This window comes from Anabrus simplex, chromosome 4 (assembly GCF_040414725.1).
Source record: "Anabrus simplex isolate iqAnaSimp1 chromosome 4, ASM4041472v1, whole genome shotgun sequence".
Classification (NCBI taxonomy): Eukaryota; Metazoa; Arthropoda; class Insecta; order Orthoptera; family Tettigoniidae; genus Anabrus; species Anabrus simplex.
The window spans coordinates 270,919,381-270,944,199 of NC_090268.1; the positions used below are offsets into that span (position 1 = coordinate 270,919,381).

General features: G+C 37.3%; 1 protein-coding gene across 5 annotated transcripts in view; it reads right to left on the reverse strand.

The window, feature by feature from the left end:
• Positions 1–24,819, reverse strand: part of fmt (phosphatase 6 regulatory subunit 1-like protein fmt) — a 516,745-nt gene that overhangs the window by 404,714 nt on the left and 87,212 nt on the right. For 4 of the 5 annotated variants that reach the window (XM_067145523.2, XM_067145526.2, XM_067145522.2 and 1 more), the window contains exon 5: positions 15,750–15,920. In XM_067145523.2, coding sequence (XP_067001624.1) covers positions 15,750–15,920 — 171 coding nt within the window. The remainder of the gene's footprint in view (positions 1–15,749; positions 15,921–24,819) is intronic. The other variant, XM_067145524.2, reaches the window with a different exon arrangement.

Below are 24,819 nucleotides of genomic sequence, written 5' to 3' on the forward strand. Positions count from 1 at the left end.
CAAAGTCACCTCCGTACAGGGCATGAAGGCCCTTGTAGGAGTGGAAGGTAAAGGCTTCCACCATTGTTAACCTCGCCACGTGATGGGGTAGAGTGGTTGGCTCTACGCCCAGCCGCCTTTGCCCCCAGGAATTAACCTGGTACTCATTTTTGGTGTAGGCTGAGTGAACCTCAGGGCCATATGTACCTCCGGAAGTGGAAATCTCGTTTCTTAAATTTTACGACTTCCTGACGGGGAATCAAACCCACATCCGTCCCGGCGAACCCAGCATGCCTTTACCGCCTCGGCCAGGCAGCCCCTACCTAGCTGAAAAGGGTCTTTGAAATGCAATTGAAATTGTGTAGCTTCACTGAAGTGAACTGAATCTCTAGTTGTGAATTTAGTGGGTATTGATAGCAATGACTTGAGATCATCTAAAGTTTTGAAGTCATCTCTTTTCATTTTTGTCACAATGAAGTTTTTTGGACTTGCTGACTTCACAACATCCACCCATTCATCTGGGGTATATACTATTTGTGATTCCTCAGGCATCCTACTAACTTCAAGCTCTAAAATTAGGAGTAACAAATTCAGACAATTTCAGATGAACATAGTTATAAACTACATCAACAGATATTTAACTGCTAATTGCTTTCACATGATATTCTATGTAAATATTATTGTTAATATTAATAGTTCTACTAAATTATTATTCTATGGTTATCAAATCTAACGCTATTGTTCATGCATTTTCATAAGATACGAGTTATTTGTAAAGTAAGTAAAATGAGTAAAATACAGTCACAAGCCACAAACTAGAGGTTATCCATAATAAAATTTGTCTATACTCTTACCAAGTTGTCATTAGAGCTGAAACTGTTGCTTGATGGGTGCCAAGAATCATCACAATCTGTATCAAATGGATCTGACTCTTCACTTTCAGCTTCTTTATTCTCAAAAGTCCTCTGAACAGGAGATAAATACTCATTCACTCTTGATTTCGACGCAATTTTGGTGTGGCTTATGACTGTGTTAGTTCTGAAATTGTCACTAGATGGCAAAGTAAAGAACTTCCACCTAGCATATGCAGCCATCTTTTATAAATACAAGAAACTTCTTAGTGTGATATTAAAGAAGGAAATTTAAAGAATACAATGGCATGAACATCTCAAAAAACACAAAATGGTGGCTTATGACTATATTCCACCGAGCCCTTCAATTAATTAAACTCGACTCTAGCCTGCCCTACGACTATGGGTCATGTTCATGACCACTCAAAAGTACCCGTTTTATATTGGAAAGAACGGCTCAGTATTCTCTCAGTTCATATGTCACATCGTTGCACAAGACTTCAATAACATGTGGACAGTAAGTGAGCCGACTGACGCAATAACTTAACCTCTGCTGGTTGCTTTACGTCGCACCGACACAGATCTTATGGCGATGATAGGACAGGGAAGTGCTAGGAGTGGGAAGGAAGCGGCTGTGGCCTTAATTAAGGCATAGCCCCAACATTTGCCTGGTGTCAAAATGGGAAACTACAGAAAACCATTTTCAGGGCTGCCGACAGTGGGGTTCGAACCTACTATCTCCCGAATACTGGATACTGGCCGCACTTAAGCGACTGCAGCTATCGAGCTCGGTAATAACTTAACCAACAGTATGTTGAATCAGAAAACCAACGGGCTACTGTACATCTCGGGTAGACTATACAAAATATGACGATTTAAAAAATCCTCAGCTGATAGAAAAATACATATTTTCAAAAATGACTGAGCGAGTTGGACGTGCGGTTAGTATCGCGTAGCTGTGCGCTTGCATTCGGGGGATGGTGGGTTTGAATCCCACCGTCGGTAGCCGTTAAGATGGTTTTCCATAGTTTCCCCATTTTTAAACCAGGAAATCCTGAGACTCTATCTTAATTAAGGCCATGGCTGCTACTTTCCTAATCCCAGACCTTTCCCATCCTGCGTCACCGGAAACCTTGATGTATTAGAGTGACTAGCATTTATTTCCAAGAAAGGAGTTCATAGTATGAATACCAGATCGCAACCGCGAACAATGAATGCTGTTGCTGCTCTCTTACCAGTACATACTACACAGATGCAGTAGGAGCAGTGACTAATGTGCCGTGAATCGGATCACTCTATCGATTCAGTAACGTGAACGGAATAAAATGAATCGAATGTCCCATCACTAGTAGGCAACCTATTAACCGCTAATTCGGACTCAGCCAACGTAATGATTAAATCATCGTGGTTGGAGGACATATCCCAGTTATGTTTTGGTCCCTTATTCAATATCTTTACGTCCTTAGAATCAAGGGGAACTTGACTGAGGTTCACTACCGGCGGGTGAAAAACATTACATTCAGCGTTATTTGCGTGTTTGTGATATTGTGTGAAGCTTTTATTAAGTTATTCCACTTCTTATCAAGAGTGCTTTGTTTTTCAGTAAAACCTTATCGAGTCTATCGGTGACATGAGCTTGAAAAGACGTCCATTCGAGAGAACATAATTAGGTCGAAACTTCCAAATGAGTGTCGTAAAGACTATTGTTAAGAAGAGCTTTTTTCTTTTGAAGGAATTTAATTTCCTCTCTTATCCAAATCTTACCCGTTTTCCGTTGGGTCACGCGGGTTTTAGCCGTGTCTCTACGAGTTTTCTTAGCAAATTTTAAAAAATTAGGTGTGACGTCATTGGTTAGGAATTTTTAAAAAAAACATAAATCTTTACCTAATTTGGCAACCTTTATCTTCAAATTACAATATAGGTTTGCTTTCTTACTAGCCTGGATGGCATTACCATTGCAAGTTATAAATCTCATTCCATATTGACAGTTATCACTTTACAAATGAAAGTATTTATAAAATCTTCCTTATCAATACAAATCAACTCATCTGTTAGATGAAACTAAGTCTATACATGTTTCGGCCTATTCTCAAGGCCATCTTCAGTAGCAGAACAATTATTACATAACACAAACAAATCAAAAATCTTGATGAAGTGAAATGACAGTGATCATGATTAATGAATTAAAAACATATTGAGGTACAAAGACCTCTCGTCCGATGGGTCATTCTTGATTGTCAAATAAAACTTGCTGACTGAATGAAAACACTGTGCTAAGCAGTGTAGTGAGCTTAGTTGTCAATGTGACTTGAGACTGACAAGGTCATTTCCATTCGAGACGACAACTTTTATTTACAAGTAAGAAAATGAGTTTTCTTTTCTTACATTATTTTTTCATCTGTTTTTCATTCACTCATAAATCCTTTTCTCATTACAGATGTTACACATGTTTTAATCCATGGTATTGGCGGTCTCATTACACTGCAAGTGTAGTTTATTACTGAACTTTTAGGGATATAATAACCTGTGATACAGTGTCATATCATTAGATTTTAGCTATACAAGATATTTTTTATTCAAAATCCACACATTGTTTAGTCCAAGTTAAATGCCTCAAAAATTTTAATTAGTACACATTTATGAGGAACTTATTTTACTTGAATAACTGGCTGTAGCAACTAGCTCATTGGCATATCTATACCGATTACCAGAGAACGGATTTATATGTAAATACGTATCTCTTTAGGAAGCTAAAATTAATTATATGTTGCATTATCTTTACGAATCATGACGTGTGGAGCTGAAAAATTGAGTATTTTCCATATTTTTCCATATTTTGGAGTTTAGCACATATGTTCCATATTCTTCGTCATTAAATTCAATATAGTCCATATTTCGGCTAAAAAGTATTAAATTATATTAAATTAGCAGTCCTCTCAATAATGGGGCAATAAATTAAAAATCTATATTCGAAAAATTCATATTTTAACTGGTGTGCAGGTCATTATCATGCCTGTCCACGTCTGGGCTGATAAAATAAGCTGATAAGCCGTGCGAAGAAAGAGAGAGGTTGAGCCCAGAAGTAGTTGAGATCAGCCGGTCAGTACCGTGACCATCTGAATCACACTTACAGCACTGATAAGCTGCATTACATAACATCAACTGTGTCTGTGCCATAATTTCGTAACTAGGGAAATCTCATTCATCGATGATGTGCTAGTGGTTTCCGGATTAGTTCGTAATTCGGGAATTCCTTTTGATTACTTCATAACTCCATCTAGTTCACTACCAGTCATTCACAGTTTGAATTAGCAGTGAGACGGATCATAGTGTTCTTGTACGTTCAGTGTGTGCAGTTCTATATTGATATTCATTGAAGACATTAACGTTGTTACAATATGCCTAAAGTAGCTCAGTCAGCCAGTTTAAAAGTGAAAAGTTACGTATCAGAATTTAAAGAAGAAAGTTTATCAAGTAAGATATTATTTTATTAGTGTCATTGTACAGTGACATCTACTGAAAGGTTCCTTGTGCAACAGCACGTTTCAACCAGTAAACACCAGACTAACAATCAACGAGATTCCAAGCAGAGACAGTTGTTTCTGACACAACCACCAACTTCCAGTGTAGCGTCCGAGTTCAACACCGATCTTTGCCGTACTTTCATCTCATCTCTCTTCAAACTGAATAATCAGTATGAAATATACTAAACGATCCATCCCGGATGAGTCAACGTTCAGATAAACGTACTGTTCAGCCATATACGATGAAACTGTTCGGAAGATAAGGCAAGAGATTAAAGACGGTCCAATTTAGGTTTCCACTGATGAGACCACAGACAAAGAAGGCAGGCTAATAGGCAACGTATTCATTGGTTTGTTAAGCGAAGATTATTGTAAACGGATTATGTTACACTGTGATGTCCTAGAAAAGTGCGATAACAAAACTATAGCAAAACTGTTCAGTGAGGCTATAGGTATCCTCTGGCCACAGGGCGTTAAGTATAATAAAGTGTTAACTTTTATTAGTGATGCCGCACCTCATATGATAAAAGCCGGAGAAGCATTATGTAACACAGATGTTGATTCCCAAAGGGAACTTAAAATATTTGTCCCGAATGAGTAAATTTACAACACCAATACAATGGTCCGTCATTGGACATTATAAATCCTCCAGCCAACTCATTCCCGGTTGCCTGCGTTTCGCCCTCGTGCGCTAAGCTAGGCTCATCAGCTGGGACCCAGCACACCACCCAAGACGCAAGGCTAGTGCATACCGTGGAGGCCACTGTGTTATCTGATGGCCGGGCGGGCATCAAATTTTATTGACTTTTTATTGACTTGGCTTGTATAACCTAAAACTTAAGCTAAGTTGGATAATATTTTAAACACCAACATCACTAGTTTCACCTGTGTGCAATTATGTTATTTATTTCATTAATATTATGATAATTATTATAATTGAGCATTGGTAACTTATGAGACCCCAACAGACAAGCATTGCTTTTGTGTAGAGTTATACATTCACGTTGTTTCCTTTCATGATGTACACGCCTATATTTTGTTATATTATAGAGTATTTAGATATAGCCTAAATTTCTTTACAAATTAACTCTTCAATAAAGACATAAATAACTGTCGCATACCAAGATAAATTGGTAGAATTAGAGCTGTCAAAATGGTTCATAACCCCTTTGATTTATTATCTTGACATGGATCACCCAAAACATAGGTTAGGTTTGGAGAATACTTTAATAATCAGCATTAATTAATGCACTGTTTATTACTTTCATATTCCAAGAAGTAATTGAAGCATTTAAATAAAGCATTATACATTAAAATTTAAAGTTTTACCACTAGAACAGCTGACATGGAAACGTGATTGAAAATTCAAACAAATTCATCTTACGTTAAAATCTTCAAAAAAATAAACTGTAGACTTTTTCGATATCACCAGCATTTCTCCAGCTCGCCAAAATCCATTTCTCCCTAGTTTTAGCGTCTTTGGAACATTTATAAACAATTTGTTTGGGATGGTATGCGATGTGCTATTGCACATCGGAACTCTATACCATTTATAAGTTTTCTGCCTCACTGTCTGCGCAGGATTCATTTTAAATCTAAAATATACCACTCAGATTATTATCCAATGTATAGACCTTGAATTTAACTATGCCAGACACTAACATAAAGTAGAAATACGCGAAGTGTATCCTGCTTCTCACAGCATACTATGTGTTATTTCGTCTGCTAATTCAGTCAACTTGTACGATGACGTCAGACCAATGAGATCGCATACTTGCGTCACGTAACAGTTTCGTACATTTAGATTTTTCACTTTACAATGGCGAAAAATGAAAGTATCCTCCTATTCAATACATCATATATTCCGTCATTAGACGGAGTAAACAAGTTCAGACATGTTTCGGCTCGTTTGAGCCATCTTCAGTGAAAAAATTAGGGGGGTTGGAATAATTATTTACATAATATGAGTTGAAAAAATGCTAAAAAACATAATGAAAGCATAAATGAAAAAACAAACAAAAGAGAGCCTAGACAGAAACAAAATAGCACAAATATACAATATTTACATCAATAAGCAGAGCAAAACAACTTATTGCGACAAAATTCAGTGAAACAGGTGTTAATTTGAAATAATAATTGATACTAAAAACTGCGTTAACCTAAGAAACAAGGGAATGAGAAAACAAATGATGCAGATGGAAATGAATAAAGGTAGCACATGGTGGGGTTGTGGACCTCATAGTTTACAGATTATTAGTTTATAAAAACGACAAAACAGTTTGAAATCGCTGTCAAAATCCTAGTGGAAACCCATCACATCAAAATGGTCAGGAGGAGAGCGGGAGCAAACATTTTGAGAGAAACCAAGCCTGAATTAACCTGCAGGCGAAAAGCCTGTGATAAGGAGAAAAAACACCTTAAATTTAAGGCTTCAGAAATAGCAGCATTCTTAATATCTTCTCAATCTAGCGGTCCCTTTCTTCATTATTGTTTCATAATGTTGGCTGGTGTTTTGCCTTATTATAGAGGGGTCGGAAGGGCCGCATATAAAAATATGAGAAGCTGTGTTAGGTAGAAGACAGATGCATAGTAAATTGCAGTAATCTAGTGGAAACAGTCAATGAAGTTCTAATCTGTAATGGAAAAAATGAGGTTGTATGAGAAACATGGGTTGATAAGTAAAAAGTGTGGAATGGTTGTGAAGAAAGCTTAAACTTACGGTGTGCAGTAGGTGGTTGTCCTCTCTAGTGGCCTGGCTTTCTCAAAGTAACGGTCTCGTTCGCGTGATCGAGTCTATTGTTGGTTCGGCTGTGCCTGCTAGGATGGAAGGAGTGGAGGGGGAAGGGGTGGTACAGGGCTGGTTTGAGGAAGGGAGGGGTGTTGAGTTGGAGAGATGGAGGTGGGTTTGTTTGGCAAATATAAAGAATGAATGTTTCAAGAGGATGTTAGTTTACACGCTGACTTCTAAAGCTCGAATGGTGTGGCCTTCTTAAAGTGACGGCCTCGGTCGCGTGATCGAGTCTATTGTTGGTTGGCTGTGTTTGTTAGGTTGGAAGGAGCGGAGGGGGAAGGGGGGTGCAGGGCTGGTTTGAGGAAGGGAGGGGATGTTGAGTTGGAGAGATGGAGGTGGGTTTGTTTGGCAAATATAAGGAATGAATGTTTCAAGAGGATGTTAGTTTACTCGCTGACTTCTAAAACTCGAATGGTGTGGCCTTCTTAAAGTGACGGTCTCGGTCGCGTGATCGAGTTTATTGTTGGTTGGCTGTGTTTGCTAGGTTGGAAGGAGCGGAGGGGGAGGGGTGGTGTGAGGAGGGGGGGGAGTGGTGGTGAGTCGGGGAGATGGAGGTGGGGTTTGTTTGTGTTATGGAAATTCTGACAAATGTATGGAATGAATGTTTCAACTAGAATGTTCTTTTTCTCGCTGACTTCATTTAAATTGTGAGTGGGGTTCATAAACTGATCTAAATCGATGTGGATGCTCTCGAGAATGTTGAGCAAGGTGCCTTTTTGCTCATATTGCAAGATCTTCAGGTCTTTGTCTATTGAAGTGTATTCGTGGCTGGATGTTTTATGGTGTTCGCTCATAGCTGAAAAACGATTATATTTGAGAGCGTTGCGATGTTCGGCATATCTTATGACAAAATTGTGGCCTGTTTGACCTATGTAGCTGGAATTACAGGATTGGCACTTTAATTTGTAAACTCCGGAGTTCAAATATTTGTTGTTGATGTTGCTATTGTTATTGTTGACAGTGTGTGGATTGAAAATGAGTTTGGAGTTGGTGTGGGAGGTTCTGTAAGCTATTTTGATGCTGTGTTTCTTGAAAATATTAGAAATTTGGTAAATGCTACTATTATTGAAAGTGAATGTGGAAAATTTTTCTTTTGGAGCAGAATCTTTTACTAGGGTAGTCTTGGGTCTGCTTTTGTATCTATTGATGATTCTGCTGATGAAGGTTCTATTGTAACCATTGTGTTCTGCAATGTTGTAGATGGTATTAATTTCTTTTTTGAAATTCTTGCGAGATAAAGGGATAGTTAATGCTCTGAGGACCATGCTATTGTAAGCTGCTTTTTTATGTATGTCTGGGTGCACAGAGGTCTGATGGATGGTATTGATGGTGTGGGTGGGTTTCCTGTATATATTGAAGGATAAAGTGTTGTTGCTGTTGCGCATAATGGTTAAGTCCAGGTAATTAAGGGCTTTATTGTTTTCTGACTCTATGGTGAATTTTATATGTGGGTCAATAGAGTTGAGAAATCCAAGTACTGTGTTGCTGTTGGTAACGTGGGAGTCTAAAATAACAAAGGTGTCATCTACAAAGCGTGTCCAGTGTTGAATGCCATTGATCTTGCCAATGATGTGAGAATGTTCTAAATGATCAATGTAGATGTCTGCAAGGATTCCTGAAGCTGGTGACCCCATGGGAAGACCTATCTGTTGGTAAATGACATTATTGAAAGTGAAGAAATTGTTGTTCAAAGTAAATTCCAGAATTCGAATAAATTCATCTATTTCGCCTATACTTAAATTGCTGAATTTGGAGAGATTGTTTTTGATCAATTGTACGGTGCTGTTAACGGGAACATTAGCGTACATGTTAGTAATATCAAAAGAATGAAGAGTGTGGTGTTTGGATAAATTAAAGTGTTTGATCTTATTGCAGAATTCTAAGGAGTTCTTTACTGATGTGTTGGCTTGAAAACGATAGTGTGACTTGAGGAATTTGTGAATGAAACGAGATACTTCATAGGTCGGACTGTTTCTGAAATTGATAATGGGTCTTATGGGGATGTCTGTTTTATGGATCTTGGGTAGCGCTTTGGCTGTGGGAAGTTTCGGATTCATGATAATCATTTTGGATTTTTCAAGGTCATTAAACAGAAATGAAATGTTCTTGATGATGGTTTTTAGGTCTCTTTGTATTTTATTAGTTGGATCTTTTTTAGAGGTTATGAAGTTGTTGTCTGTAAAAAACGTGTGTGCTTTATTAACATAGTCACTTTTGTCCATGAGCCAACCAACAATAAACTCGATCACGCGACCGAGACCGTCACTTTAAGAAGGCCACACCATTCGAGTTTTAGAAGTCAGCGAGTAAACTAACATCCTCTTGAAACATTCATTCCTTATATTTGCCAAACAAATCCACCTCCATCTCTCCAACTCAACATCCCCTCCCTTCCTCAAACCAGCCCTGCACCCCCCTTCCCCCTCCGCTCCTTCCAACCTAACAAACACAGCCAACCAACAATAGACTCGATCACGCGACCGAGACCGTCACTTTAAGAAGGCCACACCATTCGAGCTTTAGAAGTCAGCGTGTAAACTAACATCCTCTTGAAACATTCATTCTTTATATTTGCCAAACAAACCCACCTCCATCTCTCCAACTCAACACCCCTCCCTTCCTCAAACCAGCCCTGTACCTCCCCTTCCCCCTCCGCTCCTTCCATCCTAGCAGACACAGCCGAACCAACAATAGACTCGATCACGCGAACGAGACCGTTACTTTGAGAAAGCCAGGCCACTAGAGAGGACAACCACCTACTGCACACCGTAAGTTTAAGCTTTCTTCACAACCATTCCACACTTTTTACTTATCAACCCATGTTTCTCATACAACCTCATTTTTTCCATTACAGATTAGAACTTCATTGACGGTTTCCACTAGATTACTGCAATTTACTATGCATCTGTCTTCTACCTAACACAGCTTCTCATATTTTTATATGCGGCCCTTCCGACCCCTCTATAATAAGGCAAAACACCAGCCAACATTATGAAACAATAATGAAGAAAGGGACCGCTAGATTGAGAAGATATTAAGAATGCTGCTATTTCTGAAGCCTTAAATTTAAGGTGTTTTTTCTCCTTATCACAGGCTTTTCGCCTGCAGGTTAATTCAGGCTTGGTTTCTCTCAAAATGTTTGCTCCCGCTCTCCTCCTGACCATTTTGATGTGATGGGTTTCCACTAGGATTTTGACAGCGATTTCAAACTGTTTTGTCGTTTTTATAAACTAATAATCTGTAAACTATGAGGTCCACAACCCCACCATGTGCTACCTTTATTCATTTCCATCTGCATCATTTGTTTTCTCATTCCCTTGTTTCTTAGGTTAACGCAGTTTTTAGTATCAATTATTATTTCAAATTAACACCTGTTTCACTGAATTTTGTCGCAATAAGTTGTTTTGCTCTGCATATTGATGTAAATATTGTATATTTGTGCTATTTTGTTTCTGTCTAGGCTCTCTTTTGTTTGTTTTTTCATTTATGCTTTCATTATGTTTTTTAGCATTTTTTCAACTCATATTATGTAAATAATTATTCCAACCCCCCTAATTTTTTCACTGAAGATGGCTCAAACGAGCCGAAACATGTCTGAACTTGTTTACTCCGTCTAATGACGGAATATATGATGTATTGAATAGGAGGATACTTTCATTTTTCGCCATTGTAAAGTGAAAACCGTCAATATGGAATGATTCTAATATCTTGTAACATTTAGATTTTTATCATGTTTGGATTTATTATTTGTACATTCTGATCACATTTTTGAATTCTGCATGAAATTTTGAATCAGATTAGCATATTTTTAATTAAAACCCCGGATCATGCACGTTCCCTATTCCCCGATCATTTCTTTCTTACCATAGAAATATGATTTGGTTTGATGTATTTACAATTTACAATATAACCTCTTTTTCAACATTCTCGCTTTACACGAAATTCAGTTCATACCAAACATTTTCAGAAATCTCCACAGAATCCCCTTAAGCACAATGTTACGTAAAACCGCTTTTCATGAATACCACTTTATAGAAAACTCCACATTTAAGGAACAGATTTTGTACACATTTAAAAACATTTACATTTTTGCAACAAGAATTTGCTAGTGATATAATCCATGGTACCAGATCCATAACAGACTATATCTTAACTGACTTCGAATTCAGAATATCTTGTTAGGAATGTACAAGTTTTTCGGGGATTTTTCGATGATACAGACCACTATCTGATCTGTAGTGAACTAAGTATCTCTAGGCCTAGGGTAGAGAAAGTGAAATCTGTCTGCAAATGAATAAGGGTTGAAAGTCTCCAGGACGAGGAAATTAGACAGAAGTACATGGATATGATTAGTGAGAAGTTTCGAACAGTAGACAGTAAGGAGGTTCAGGATATAGAAAGAGAATGGGTGGCATACAGGGACGCTGTAGTAGAAACAGCAAGGGAATGCCTAGGAACAACTGCGTATAAAGATGGGAAAAGGCGTACATCTTGGTGGAATGATGAAATGAGAGCAGCTTGTAAACGTAAAAAGAAGGCTTATCAGAAATGGCTCCAGACAAGGGCTGAGGCAGACAGGGATTTGTACGTAGATGAAAGAAACAGAGCAAAACAAATACAGTTAAACCTGCTTTATACGTAACTCTGTTCTACGTAATTCGTATTTGTACGTAATTTCCTTTAGGTCCCGGCAAAATATAAATTTAAAAGCATGTTAATTAAACCTTATTTATACGTAATCCGTTTATACGTAATTCGCTGTTATACGTATTAAGTGCCAGTGAAATATAACTGAGCTTTGCGTAATTGTAATGAGAATGTGCTTTTTAAAAAGAAACTTCTGTATTTACGAAGTTTCCTCTTTGTCGGCGTAGGCGGAAATAGAGCGATCGGGTTTTGGTGCTGAAACAGAACAGAGAGTTTCGCCGAGTGACATTGTTGACCCTTACTTACTGGCGCCTTAACAAAGACGAGCCCCCGTTTTTGACACGCTGCCAAAGATTAAGGTAAATTGTAAGCAAAATGGGCGGTATCGGTGCGGAAACAAAAGAAAATACAGTGAATTTGTTTGAATATGAGAATTTCTTTCGTGGGAACAACGGAGAATAAAATGTCCATGATGCCGGTATCTGGTGTTTACTGTTGAACAGTAGTTTTGTCATTCAGTTGCTTTTGATTGGCCATGGAGAACAGAAAAGGGAAAAGTTATACGAGAAGTGGACGCTAATCCACACAAAACAAAAACTGAAATCGCTTCAGACTTAGGCATTGCTCATACCACGCTTTGTACAGTCATCAGTAAAAGAAACGCTATTTTGGATCAGTAAAAGAAACGCTATTTTGGATAAGTTCTTAAAACTGGGTTCAAAATCAGCAAAGCACATCCGTCAGCAAGAAGGATGGTACGTAGATTTGGAGAAAGCACTTTTCACATGGTTCCAGCAAAAGCGGGCTGCAGCTCTACCAATTAGTGCAGACATGCTGAAGGCAAAGGCGATAGATTTAGCTAAAATGATGAGTATCACTTCTGCTTTCAAGGCTTCATCGGGATGGTTGCAAGGATTTAAATATCGTCATGGAATTACAGGGAGAACAATTTGCGGTGACTCAAAATCTGCAGACGACATCATGGTGCAACACTGGAAAGAGGAGGTTCTGCCTGGTATCGTAAGCGATTATCAGCCTCCAAACATCTACAACTGTAATGAGACCGGCCTATTCTACAATCTCCTTCCTAATAAGACATTAGCTGAAAAAGGTGACTCATGCCACGGAGGGAAGAAAAGTAAAATTCGTGTAACAGTACTTCTCGCCACCAATGCAGGTGGATCTGACAAACTTCCTCCACTTGTGATAAGAAAATTGAAGAATCCGAGGTGTTTTAAGGGTTCGAAAACAAAACCTAAGGAAGTTGAATACAATGGAACAGTGGTTGAAAAAACTGCACATTAAAATGAAAAAGAAACAGAAGAAAATCCTTCATCTTATGGATCGATGTGCAGTACATCCACCTCAAATCGTTCTGGAGAATGTCCAAATGGAATTTTTCCCTCCTAACTGTACCAGTGTTCTAAAACCGCTTGATTTGGGCATCATTGCAAATTTCAAAGTGCATTATAGAAAAATGTTGGTTCAACATTTAATAACACTGAGTGATGCAGGAAATGAACCTCTCTTCATTAATTTGCTACAAGCCATGAACTTTATTCTGGCTGCCTGGAAGCAGGTGTCATCCTCCACAATCAGCAACTGTTCCTGCAAAACTGGTGTCTTACGAGAAGAGGCTGCCTCTAATTATGATTATGGGGACGAAGTTTTGTCTGGTAATGAGCTAACGCTACCGGTGGGTGTATAAAAAATAGAATTCGATACTTTTGTGCATTTCGATGACAATCTGGCTGTATGTGGAGAACTACCAGATGAATAGATTATTGCTGATGTATGCCAACAACCTGAGTGATGCAATTATGGCTGGATTTATCCAATGATACCCATTATTTACAGGCTTAACTTTAAACCCTAAGTAACGCTACATCTCCAATCCGATTAGATAAAGCTGTCAATAAACCCGCATTATAAAATGCAAAAAATTGCGCACTTTTCAAAAAAAAAATCCAAAAAAAGAAAGTACCCCTCCGGCTACAAGCGATAGTGACATTGGAGACGGAGATAACGCCTTGAATCTTGACACCTGAACTGAGTGAAGTGTTAAGTGCAATTGAAGTGTGTAGGGGTTACATCAGTGCGAAAAGTTGTAGTGAAAATGCTTTGAATGCATTACCAAGTTTGCTAAAGGAGGTTTATATTCTTAATGCAAGAAAAGTGAAACAAGCCAAACTATCTGATTTCTTTAAGCCCGGGCCAAGTTCAATATAATATTTTCTGTCTTAATGTATTTATTATTTGCAAGGATTTACACATGTAGGTCTATTCCATTGGTTTTTCAGTAAACATGTGATGTATTGCGTAAGTCTGATTTCTAAGTAATTCTGAGTTACAAGTAGTTTTTTCTCTTCCCCTTGATATACGTATAAGTCAGGTTCAACTGTAGTTGTTGAATCCAAAAAGAAGTCATGGGAAGATTTTGGTAATAACCTGGAAAGGCCAGGTCAATCAATCTTCTCAGTAAACAAGACAATACTGCAGTGATACAAGGGCTAACTCTCCCATGTAGTTTAGAATGGAAACAGCAGTCCTCCCCCCCAAAAAAAAAAAACATGCTTCAAATCACAGAAGCAGTGAAACCCTCAACAGCCTTGTAAAGCTCCAGAAAACAAGAATAATGCAACCAGAGCCCAATTCAATTATCCAATCATAAACAACGGCAAAATACAGGATCCACTTAGGAAATCATAATTAAAGAAAAAAAAAAAAAACGAAAGCAAATTTTTGTTCTCATTCAGGTCATGACTGTGTTGTGGCACACCTGCACTGAATCAAAATGCTTAATTCCAGTTCTTGCATAACATGCAACCAGCAGAACTGTACAATGGACAAAGATCACCATCCGATATGCACAAAATTAGACCACAAATGTAAACAGCAGAAAAACCTACTGAATCTGTATCAAGATGGCAGAAAATGGAATGAATCCAAAAGCTATAATTTTTACAATATGAACAGCAATATTTTTCTAAAAAATTAGAGATTTTCTGTCATCTTTAGGCAAAAGAACTATGACAAATAATTATCATATAGACACCTAAAATCTTCTAAATCTGTTGCCTATTGTAATGTTAAAATTCAGAATATATATATTAAACATAAAACAAGTAAAATGAAAATAATTAACACATCTAATTTTAAAAACAGGTACAGTAAACTCCCAAATATTCAAGTGTGGGTTATCCGGTTTGCTGGTTATTCATGCAACTTAAGATGTTATTAAGAATTTAAAAACATAAATATACTGCAGAGAACATTATTCTTTTCTGCTTTTTAAGCAGGCTTTCTTTAAGATGAGTTGTTAAGAAATATAGCTTCTGCAACAGCAATTAATTTCATGCCGTATCATAACAGAACACTGTATCCATTTTTATTGGTCTGGCATCCCTGCGAAAATTAAACATTTATGCAGTTTGGTCTACAGCTTTGTCTCATCATGGCAGATAAACTTTAAAATACCATTACAGCAATGAAGTAAACTTTGTGGTAGAATACTAAAGGAAAATTCTAGAAGAGAGAGTAGACTGCTAAGTTGGTAGCAGATTATCTAATAGTAGTACTATCGAAACTGCCAACAATTTTAAGAAAAGCTGGAGGATTTTGTGCAGAACAGTGATATTGGTGGACCTTCAAAACGTTATAGTTTAAAAGATTACATATACAGGATTAGACATCGCACTTCTACGACTGTGGTCTAACCAACAAAAAGTAAAGAGAAGAAATTTTTATCCCACATACAATGTGTACAGAGAAAGTCAAGTTATTTCACAAATTTACATTGAATTGGATTATCCCGGGGATTGTTTTATTTTTTGTGCCTTTTCTCCCTTTAATTAGCCCAGATAACTGGGAGTTTGCTGTCTGATGAGAATCAGATACCTACTGTTGCATTCGGTGCCAAGATTATTTATTAACCATGAAAATAAAATAAATACTTACATTGAGTATATTCTGCTTCATCTCAACACCTTGAACATGCGTGATGAGCTTCAACAAAAGATCCATGATAGCAGATGTCCCCAAATGTTTCAACAATAAACTTATACAGTTCTCCTTAGACTTCAAAAACTCCAAGACCTGCAAGCAAGTGAACTGATAGGAATACCAGTTCTAAGAAAGGAAAAGGTAAAGAAAATTGTATTAATAAACAGGTGTTATTATGATGATTTACATTTAATTAAATATGGCAACAATATGATGAATGGCTAGAACAATAAGGAAGTTGCAGCTGTACTTACAACCACTGGAAACCTATTGCCCAATATTAAGGAAAGAAATACCAAATTCAGACCAAGAAAGAAATCATCTATACCAAAACAAGGTGCTGTAATTACTTGAAAGGAGGCCTATTATTAAGTAATTCTGAAAGAAATTTATTGTTTAAAAAAAAAGGCAAACTAGCTTGCATTTTTGAGCGACTGATACACAAAACTGCCCTTCTAGCGGCTCGCAACAGAGACAGAGAGATCAGGACTTCAAGGCCTTCAAGATCCTGCACACAATCATGGGCTCTCCAGTTTATAAAGAACTGGAACCACAGGAATGTGAAGTAGGGCTGATGTCAGCACACAAATGAAAGAGTGACAGTACTTTCCACAATCAGCAGTTTATTATAGCCAAGCAGCATATAACCATGGGTTCACACATGTAAAATTCCTTCCAGTATGATAAGAATTTCAACCGATAGTAGCTCGTATCTGATTCCTATGAAACAACAGCAGTGCTTCAGCGCTCCATGCGATCGGTGTGCGAAGCTAGTCAGTATGAGTATTGCTGGCGAGAGCCATGTGTGTGACAGCCCCTCAAGCTGTTCGTACGACTAACACTTCACCGACTATCTTGGATTTTATCAGATAAGTTACCCACCAAAACACATACAAATAGTGATTCCTGGAAAACTAGAAGAGTTAGGAAGAACATACACATGACTTTTTTTTTTTTTTTTTTTTTTTTTTTTTTTTTTTTTTTTTTTTTTTTTTTTGCAGAAAATGAACTTCTACAGTTGGTGGACTCCATTCTTTAACAGGACAAGATATCCAGGCAGTATATAGTCACTTTTTAAAGATACCAGATGAACTATTTTTCCAACTCAGTCTACAGTTTTAAAAACTACTACTTCTGACGAACAGAAATGAAATATATAGCCTATAATAAACTTTTGGATGGTGAAAGATTTACTGAAGTCAGTGGAGTAGTTACCAAGGTTAGTCTTTACACACAAAATCAAAAAATGTATACCTTTTTAATATTAGTATAGTTTATAACTGTGAAGTAGTAGTAACAGTAGCTGTTGCAAGGTTCTTTAGTCTGTGGAAGAACCTCACAGTTATAAATTAAGTCAAAACTGAAGAAAAATGGCCTCCATTTAAACGTAATAGTAGTAGTAGTAGTAGTAGTAGTAGTAGTAGTAGTAGTAGTAGTAGTAGTAGTAGTAGTAGTAGTAGTAGTAGTAGCAGCAGCAAGGATGGATAGGTAACAAAAGAAACAGAAAGAGGAAAAGGATTTTTTTTTTTACAAGCTGTTTTACATTGCATCGACACAGATGGGTCTTACAGTGACGGAATAGAGTAAAGGGCCAGGAATGGAAAGAAAGTGACTGTGGCCTTAACTCTCAACTGGTATCGTATATATCTGCGAGATGGCTGCTCAACTTTCCAGTGGCCATCTCCTCTCATTCCGGGGTCCTAATTATTTCTCCCTTTGTGTACCTTTCAGCTGGAGCGTTGGCCCCATGCAGTGAAGGTGTCATACCATTCGCTCTGTTTGACCATCAGTAAAAGCGCGGTAAGTTTGCACGCCGTCTTGCATAGCATTAATCGAGTACATTGATGATAATGCAGTTGTAACTCAAACTCAGTCTGAAGAACTAGTGTTAATCTTGAATGCCTTTTCAACTCCATACAGAAAGATTGGTCTCAAACTGAATACCAGTAAGACACAGATACTCTATCAACCAGCCCCTGGAGAAGGACATGGACACATCAATATCTCCATCGACGGAGTGAGCCTTCAAGTAGTAAACTCCTTTCCTTACCTTGGCAGCATCCAGTCATCAAGCACAAATATAGATTTGGATATCCTTTTACAATCAATGTAGAATCAACTGTGCTGGAGAATCCTCCACCAAACTACGATCCCGAGTATTTGACAATCATGATGTCAATGTTGCAACAAAGATCCTCGTATACAATTCAGTTGTAGTTCCCAGCTTACTATATGGATCTGAATCCTGGATATTATACAGATTGCATATTAAAAAGATGGAACAGTATCACCTGCGATGTTTAAGGAGAATTCTGCACATTACCTGGCAAGATAGATGCACAAATGTCAGCATACTTGAAGAGGCATAGACCACAGTAGAAGCCATGGTTTTAAGACGTCGGCTACAATGAACAGGGGATGTAATATCCATGCCCGATAATCGCATATCCAAGCGAGTGTTTTACTCTGAGTTGACACTGAGTAAACGTTGTTTGGAAGGTAAGAGAAAGTGATTTAAGGATGTAATTAAGGCTAACCTGAAGATGTGCCACACTGATATTAGCAACTGGGAGACCTTAGGTCTCAACCGTTCATCCTGGAGATCATTAGTTCATTGCGGCACACTGCTTTTTTAAGAAAACCGTAGGCAAATAGCAAACGATAAAAGGAAACGTGGAAAGAAAAAAGAAAGAAATAAGAGAATAAAGACTGTTCCACATGGGAATACAGTACCTGCCATCTCTGTGGCAAATTGTGTGCCTCCTGTATTGGGCTATACAATCACCTACAGACTCACAGATGAAGAGGAGTTCTGTTTGGAAGGCCAACCCACTTGTTTTTGAGTGTTTGCTATTCTACTGTATTTAATAAGCTCCTGTGGAAAAGGTTTACTTATTTGTACTCTCGTTTTTTTCATGCCATTTAATACTCTCATCTTTAGAAACGGTAGATAGCCTATACCTTTCACTGCATCATACTCGTACATATACAATGTAAAATGCATGCGTCCGAGAACAAAATATTTCAAGTGTTTACATATCCCTGTTAGAAAGTTTTTATTCGCATATTCAACAGTACGATTTCTCGCTTCACACATTCTCTTTCCTTATCCCCTGCAGATATGCCCCAACGAGATTTTGCCGAACAAAACTCTGCGCTGTATTTTGAAATGCATCACATTCCTACTTTATTTCAGTGCATAGCATTAAAATTAAGCTTTTATTTCTAATGAGTTAACTACTCCTATCGGCTATGTTATTTAGCGCATTAAGGCAAATAGAAAATAACACTAGTTTTGGCTTTAAAATATAGGCTAAATAACTCATACCAAAGTGTATACCGCAGTACATTTTCAAATAATTATTTATTGACGTGTAAGAAGTCCGACTCCTTACCTGGATGGTCAGCACTGAGGCCTTCGCTGCAGAGGGTCCCGGATTCGATTCTCGGCCAAGTCGGGAATTTAATTCTTCTGGCTCGAGAACTGGGTGTTTGTGTTTGTCCCAACACTTTCCTCTTCATATTCAGACAACACACCACAATACCAACCACCATAGAAACACGCAATATTGATTACATCCCTCCGCATAAGGTTAGCATCAGGAAGGACATCCGGTCATAAAACAGGGCCAGCCGGGCTGAGTGACTCAAACGGTTGAGGCGCTGGCCTACTGACACCAACTTGGCAGGTTCGATCCTGGCTCAGTTCGGTGGTATTTGAAGGTGCTCAAATACGTCAGCCTTGTGTCGGTAGATTTAGTGTCACGTAAAAAAACCCCTGCGGGGCTAAATTCTGGCACCTCGGCGTCTACGAAAACCGTAAATGTAGTTGGTGGGACGTAAAGCCAGTAACATTATTATTTATTATAAAACAGGGCCAAATCCACATTTGCGGAACAGTTCGCACCCGCGAACCCACAAGTGTGGGAACAGTGGTCGAAGCGGAAGAAGAAGTAAGTTTAGATAGTGTAAGGAATGCCAATATATCGAACATATACGACTCATACGGTTTAATCGTTCTTGAAAAAAAAAAAAAAAAAAAAAAAAAATAGAAGAGACTGTGACCATACTGTACAAGAAAAATAGGCAAAATGCTATGCGTACTGTAGTATACTTGGTTATATGTACATTTGTGCTGATAGTAGTTTCCATTATTTTCGTTAAAGATCGTGTTTAATCAGCTATGTTTCCTACGCTGCATTAATGAATGAAAGAATCTGTTGTTCCAACGCGGAGTGTCGAAAGAGGATATTCTGATGACATCTTTTGAGTGAAATGTAAACTACGTGCACAGGAATAGAAATTCTTCTTATGCTTATCTGGATTGCCGGGGTCGAACGGAAGTATTGCCAATATCTCGAACATACGTCCCGTACGGTGCATTCAATCTTGAAAGACATCATTTTAAGGAGAATGGAAGTTAGGCAAAGTAATACTAGATGTCGTCAATCAACACTGTATATTTGTGACACGTTTCTTCGTTACTGTGTATAAAACTTTATCATTGAATTAATTGCGAATGTTGCCAGCAGTGTACATTTGTTTTATTCCAAGAGTAGCGTACCAAACTGTACATTGTGTTGCCATCTGTAGTGGAAAATGTGAACTATCTCGCGCCATCTCGCTCCTTCAAATAAAAATGGGAGTCATGATTAATCTAAAAAAAGGAAAATCACGCTATTTTGGGCGTTTATGAATAAATAACTCATGGCTTAGTGTATACTATAGTAACTTACATCCCATTACATTCTTAAACAATTATTTATTAACGTGTAAGTATTGCCAATATCATGAACATACGTCTCGTCACGGTGCATTCAGTTTTGAAAAGCATCATTTTAAGAAGAAAGGAAAATGGGCAAAGTAATATTAGATGTTATCCATTAATACTGCATTTTTGTTAAACATTTCTTCGTTACTGTATATAAAGCTTTATCGTTAGATTATTTGCCAATGTTGCCAGGAATGGCATATATTAGTTGTTTATTTGTTTTATTCAACGAGCTAGCTCGTTGGCTTTATTTCAAGAGTAGCTTTCTGAACTGGACGTTGTGCTGCCATCTGTTGTGGAAAATATAAACTATTTGCGCTATGTCGTTCGTTCACGTAAGTCATACAGAGCTACCGGAAGTCATGAAGAGCGACCGGAAGTCATAAAGAGCCGTCTGCCCTAAACCGGATGAACGAACGAATCTGGAGCGGAGAGCGGCCTCTGACTTCCTGGCTCGCTCCTACCTTCCCACTCCCAAGAGTCGACTCTTTTGAACGACTCTCAGTTAGGAGCGGGAGCGAATGAGCTAGCTCCCTCAAAAGAGCTAGTTCGACCCATCACTAGTTTACAGTACTATAGTTAATTATGTCAAGGTCCACCTTGTCAATACAATTAAAAAATGTATTATATATCTAAACCATCAAATACATAAATACACACAAGTACATGTTTCCAGAATTTAAAATTCTCTTCTTCAGCTTATGGATTGTACTGTACTAATCGTATTATACCTTATTTACGCGAATAATCCCCGTCACCGAATAATCCCTGCACCCTAACTTTTGGAAGGCTGATTTTGGAAAAAAAAGTGCCAACATTGGCTCAAATAAAACCTGTACCCCAATTTCGTGCCTCAATTATTTTTAGAGAAATATGCGGGTATTATTCGCGTAAATACGGTATAAGTTGCAGGTTTCCTGATGTCAAGTCGGATGGAAAATTGTTATACTGAGATATCCGCCAGTATGATCATGCAGGGCTAAACCAGGTTGGAATCCCGGTGGGTCTGGAAAATGTGCTGAAACAAACAAAATGACCACATTCCAACAACCAGAATGATGGAACTGTGTCTTTGAGAATTTGTCAGATATGATGAGTACAACAAACTTGTCATTTTCTCTATTCTGTTAGAATTGTACATTACGTAGATGTAGATTTCCTTTCAGGTTTATAAGTGTGACGTGTTACATGAAAATACAACTTGAGCAACGCTATAAGATCATCTCTAAGCACCTTACGATATTCGTGGAGTGTGATTATCCTTTTAAATAATGGCTAAGTGGAATTGTAATTTATAATGTGCTATTTCATGTAGTTTCAACACCCAACCATGGATTATGATTCGGGAATTTTACTAGGAATTAATTTATCATTTTCTGAAGAACGGTCTTCCTAACTAATTTAATGTACCAATTACTATGTGGATAATTCTTATTGGAATAATTATCACTATTTGATATATGTGTGTCAAGATTAAAAATTTCCTTGTAAAGCAATGTTTCATATAACGTGAATGAGTCTTAATGAGAGAAACACTTTATTAAATCGCGTCCATGTAGTGGTGAAGTTCACATGCATTTGGAACCGAAGATAAGTCTTCTTCGGCAATTTTGAGCTTATGTATTTAAAGGAAGGATTGTGAATAAGCATGATGCGGAAATGAAATGATACGATATGTCTGAATGATAGGGTCATCGAAGTTAATGAAATGATGTTATGCGCAAAGGTTATGTTGTAATATTTTGTTGGGAAATAAGCATTACTTCAAGGAATCCCAATGTTAATAGTGAAGGTAATGAAATAAATGCTCATCATGTGAATATTAAAATGATATGGAGGAATAACAAGCTTTTAGTATATGATAATTATGTTTCAAAGGTACTGTTTCCGAAGAAGATTTTCTTATTGGGCATGTGAATAGTCATCAATAATATTAATTTGATATGTGGTTATGGAACAAATGTTATATGAATAAATAGATAAGTACGATAGGTAGATCTTCAACGCAATGTTATACCAATGAGACATACGAGTTATATAATGATTGGAAATGAAGTTAGGGTCATATTATGTAATGTACAACTTAGCATTTCCTGTAGAATAACAGTTGTTGTAGTGCTCACGTCTTGTAGATATTAGCAGAATGTCAGATCTTTAGAAGAAAACCTATGGACGGATTCTTCGAAGACGACATTACATAACAAGGATTGCTTATTTACCAACAAAATATTACAACATAACCATCGCGCATACATTATTTCATTTTATCTGATATTAGCTGTGGATCTTATTTTGTAAGTCCATGATTGTTTTATTTTAGATTCCATGACGTTGCACACATTTACGTAGTGAACACTCAAGTTGTTAGGGTTTGCTGATCTATGCTAGGATTATAATATTATATTAATAGAATATTAAAGGACAAGGTTTTGACTTATCAACGAACAGATATGAACGAATAAATATTTTCTTTATTTTCTTGCTGCAGACAAAATAAACAATTTACATAATTATACTGTCAATTGTACATATAGGTCTTCTGCAATTTTCATATTGGCAATAATGATTTGTTTGCTTTGTTTAACTTAATATTAGAATGATTTGCCAACACTATTTTGATTACATAAAAATGTAACGCCTTACAAGCGAGAACTGACAATCAACAAAAGTACATTAATATTTATTTGTAACTGTGTTGATTACTATGTTCAACATTCGACTTATCCATCCATGTTGCAAGATTCCATTCATTATTATTGTTAATTATATTTTATCAATGAACTGATTTGATTAAAACAGAACATCCTTCCAATTAAAATTGATTTTCAGTATTGTCATCTATAGATTAAGAGTTAGAATAGCCTCAGATAATTACTAGATAATGATTCTCATAATGACGATGACGTGCTAATGATTGCCATGTATTGTAACTGGTGCCAGATTGAACCCGTACGCCCGGGAGTGGAATTTCATGGATCACCGTTGAGTAAAGCCGAGGTACATCTACAACATTTCTTCGAACACTAATTATATTTGAACGGCGGTTACAAGTTTTTTCTGACGCCCAAGCGTGTGGCCCGAGCAGAACTTTGATCACTCAAACGGGATGCATGAAGAAATATCCTTGATATTTTTAGTTATGCAATTATAAGACTCAATTAGGCATGATTCATGGCTTGTGATAAAAAGAAATTATATTATTTGGAATAACATACATTTATGTGAAAGGTATAGGCATGATTTATGAGATGTTTATAATCGCATGACAAATTTTATATCTTAATATATGATATCCTGGTGGATGTAAGGCATATGCATTATGTTGAGGTTTAATTTAAAGTTTGCAGATAAGATATTGGAAGAATGAACCAAAAATTTAAAAGTTTTGTTGGTTGAGAATAGTTAATTTACTGATATTTGAACGTCCGCAAAGAAAGATTCGTTCATATATGTCTATCATTCTGGTCATTGAAATCAACACACATTCTAGGCCCAATCCAGACGTTTCAAGATTTAGTGAATTGTGTATAATCACACTCGTTTATGCTAGTAATTGAGATCGTACGAGAGTACAGGACATTGATATTTAAGGAGTTTTTACAACGTGAAATTCGCATAGACATTTTCCAGTACTATTGCAGTTGACGAATAAATAGTATTAGGCATGGCTTTGCTGGCTCAAATTAAAGTATTGTTAGAGGAACTGGCTGGTAAGATGACAGAAGTGCAAGAAGCACAAGAGCTCACTGAGAAGAAAATTCAAGAAACACAAGAAACTATGAAAAAGGAGATTCGTGAAGGTCAACAAATTATGAGAAAAGAAATTCATGAAGCTCAGGAAAATACAGAGAAGAAAATTCAAGAGATACAGGAAGCTATGAGAAAAGAGAGTCATGAAAGTCAAGAGAATGCAGAGAAAACAACCCAGGAAATGCAAGAAATTATTCAAAGCAGATTCCGAGAAACCCAAGATGCAGCTAGGAGAGAAATGTGCAAGAAGGGATAAAAGCTGAAATACAAGAAAATTTGAGTGGAATTACCGATGTATTCCAACAAAACATAAAAGTCATGCAAGACGAATTTGTATCAATAACATCAAGGATGTCTGATGAACAAGGAAATGTTCAGAGCTTGAGAGAAGAAATGACTATGGCCATTAATGAAAGCAAGAAAGATGTTCAAGAGAAATTCAGTGAATTGAAGGCCAAATTTAAGTGAAGCATTAACCAACTTCAGTCACAGGTTAATCAAGAT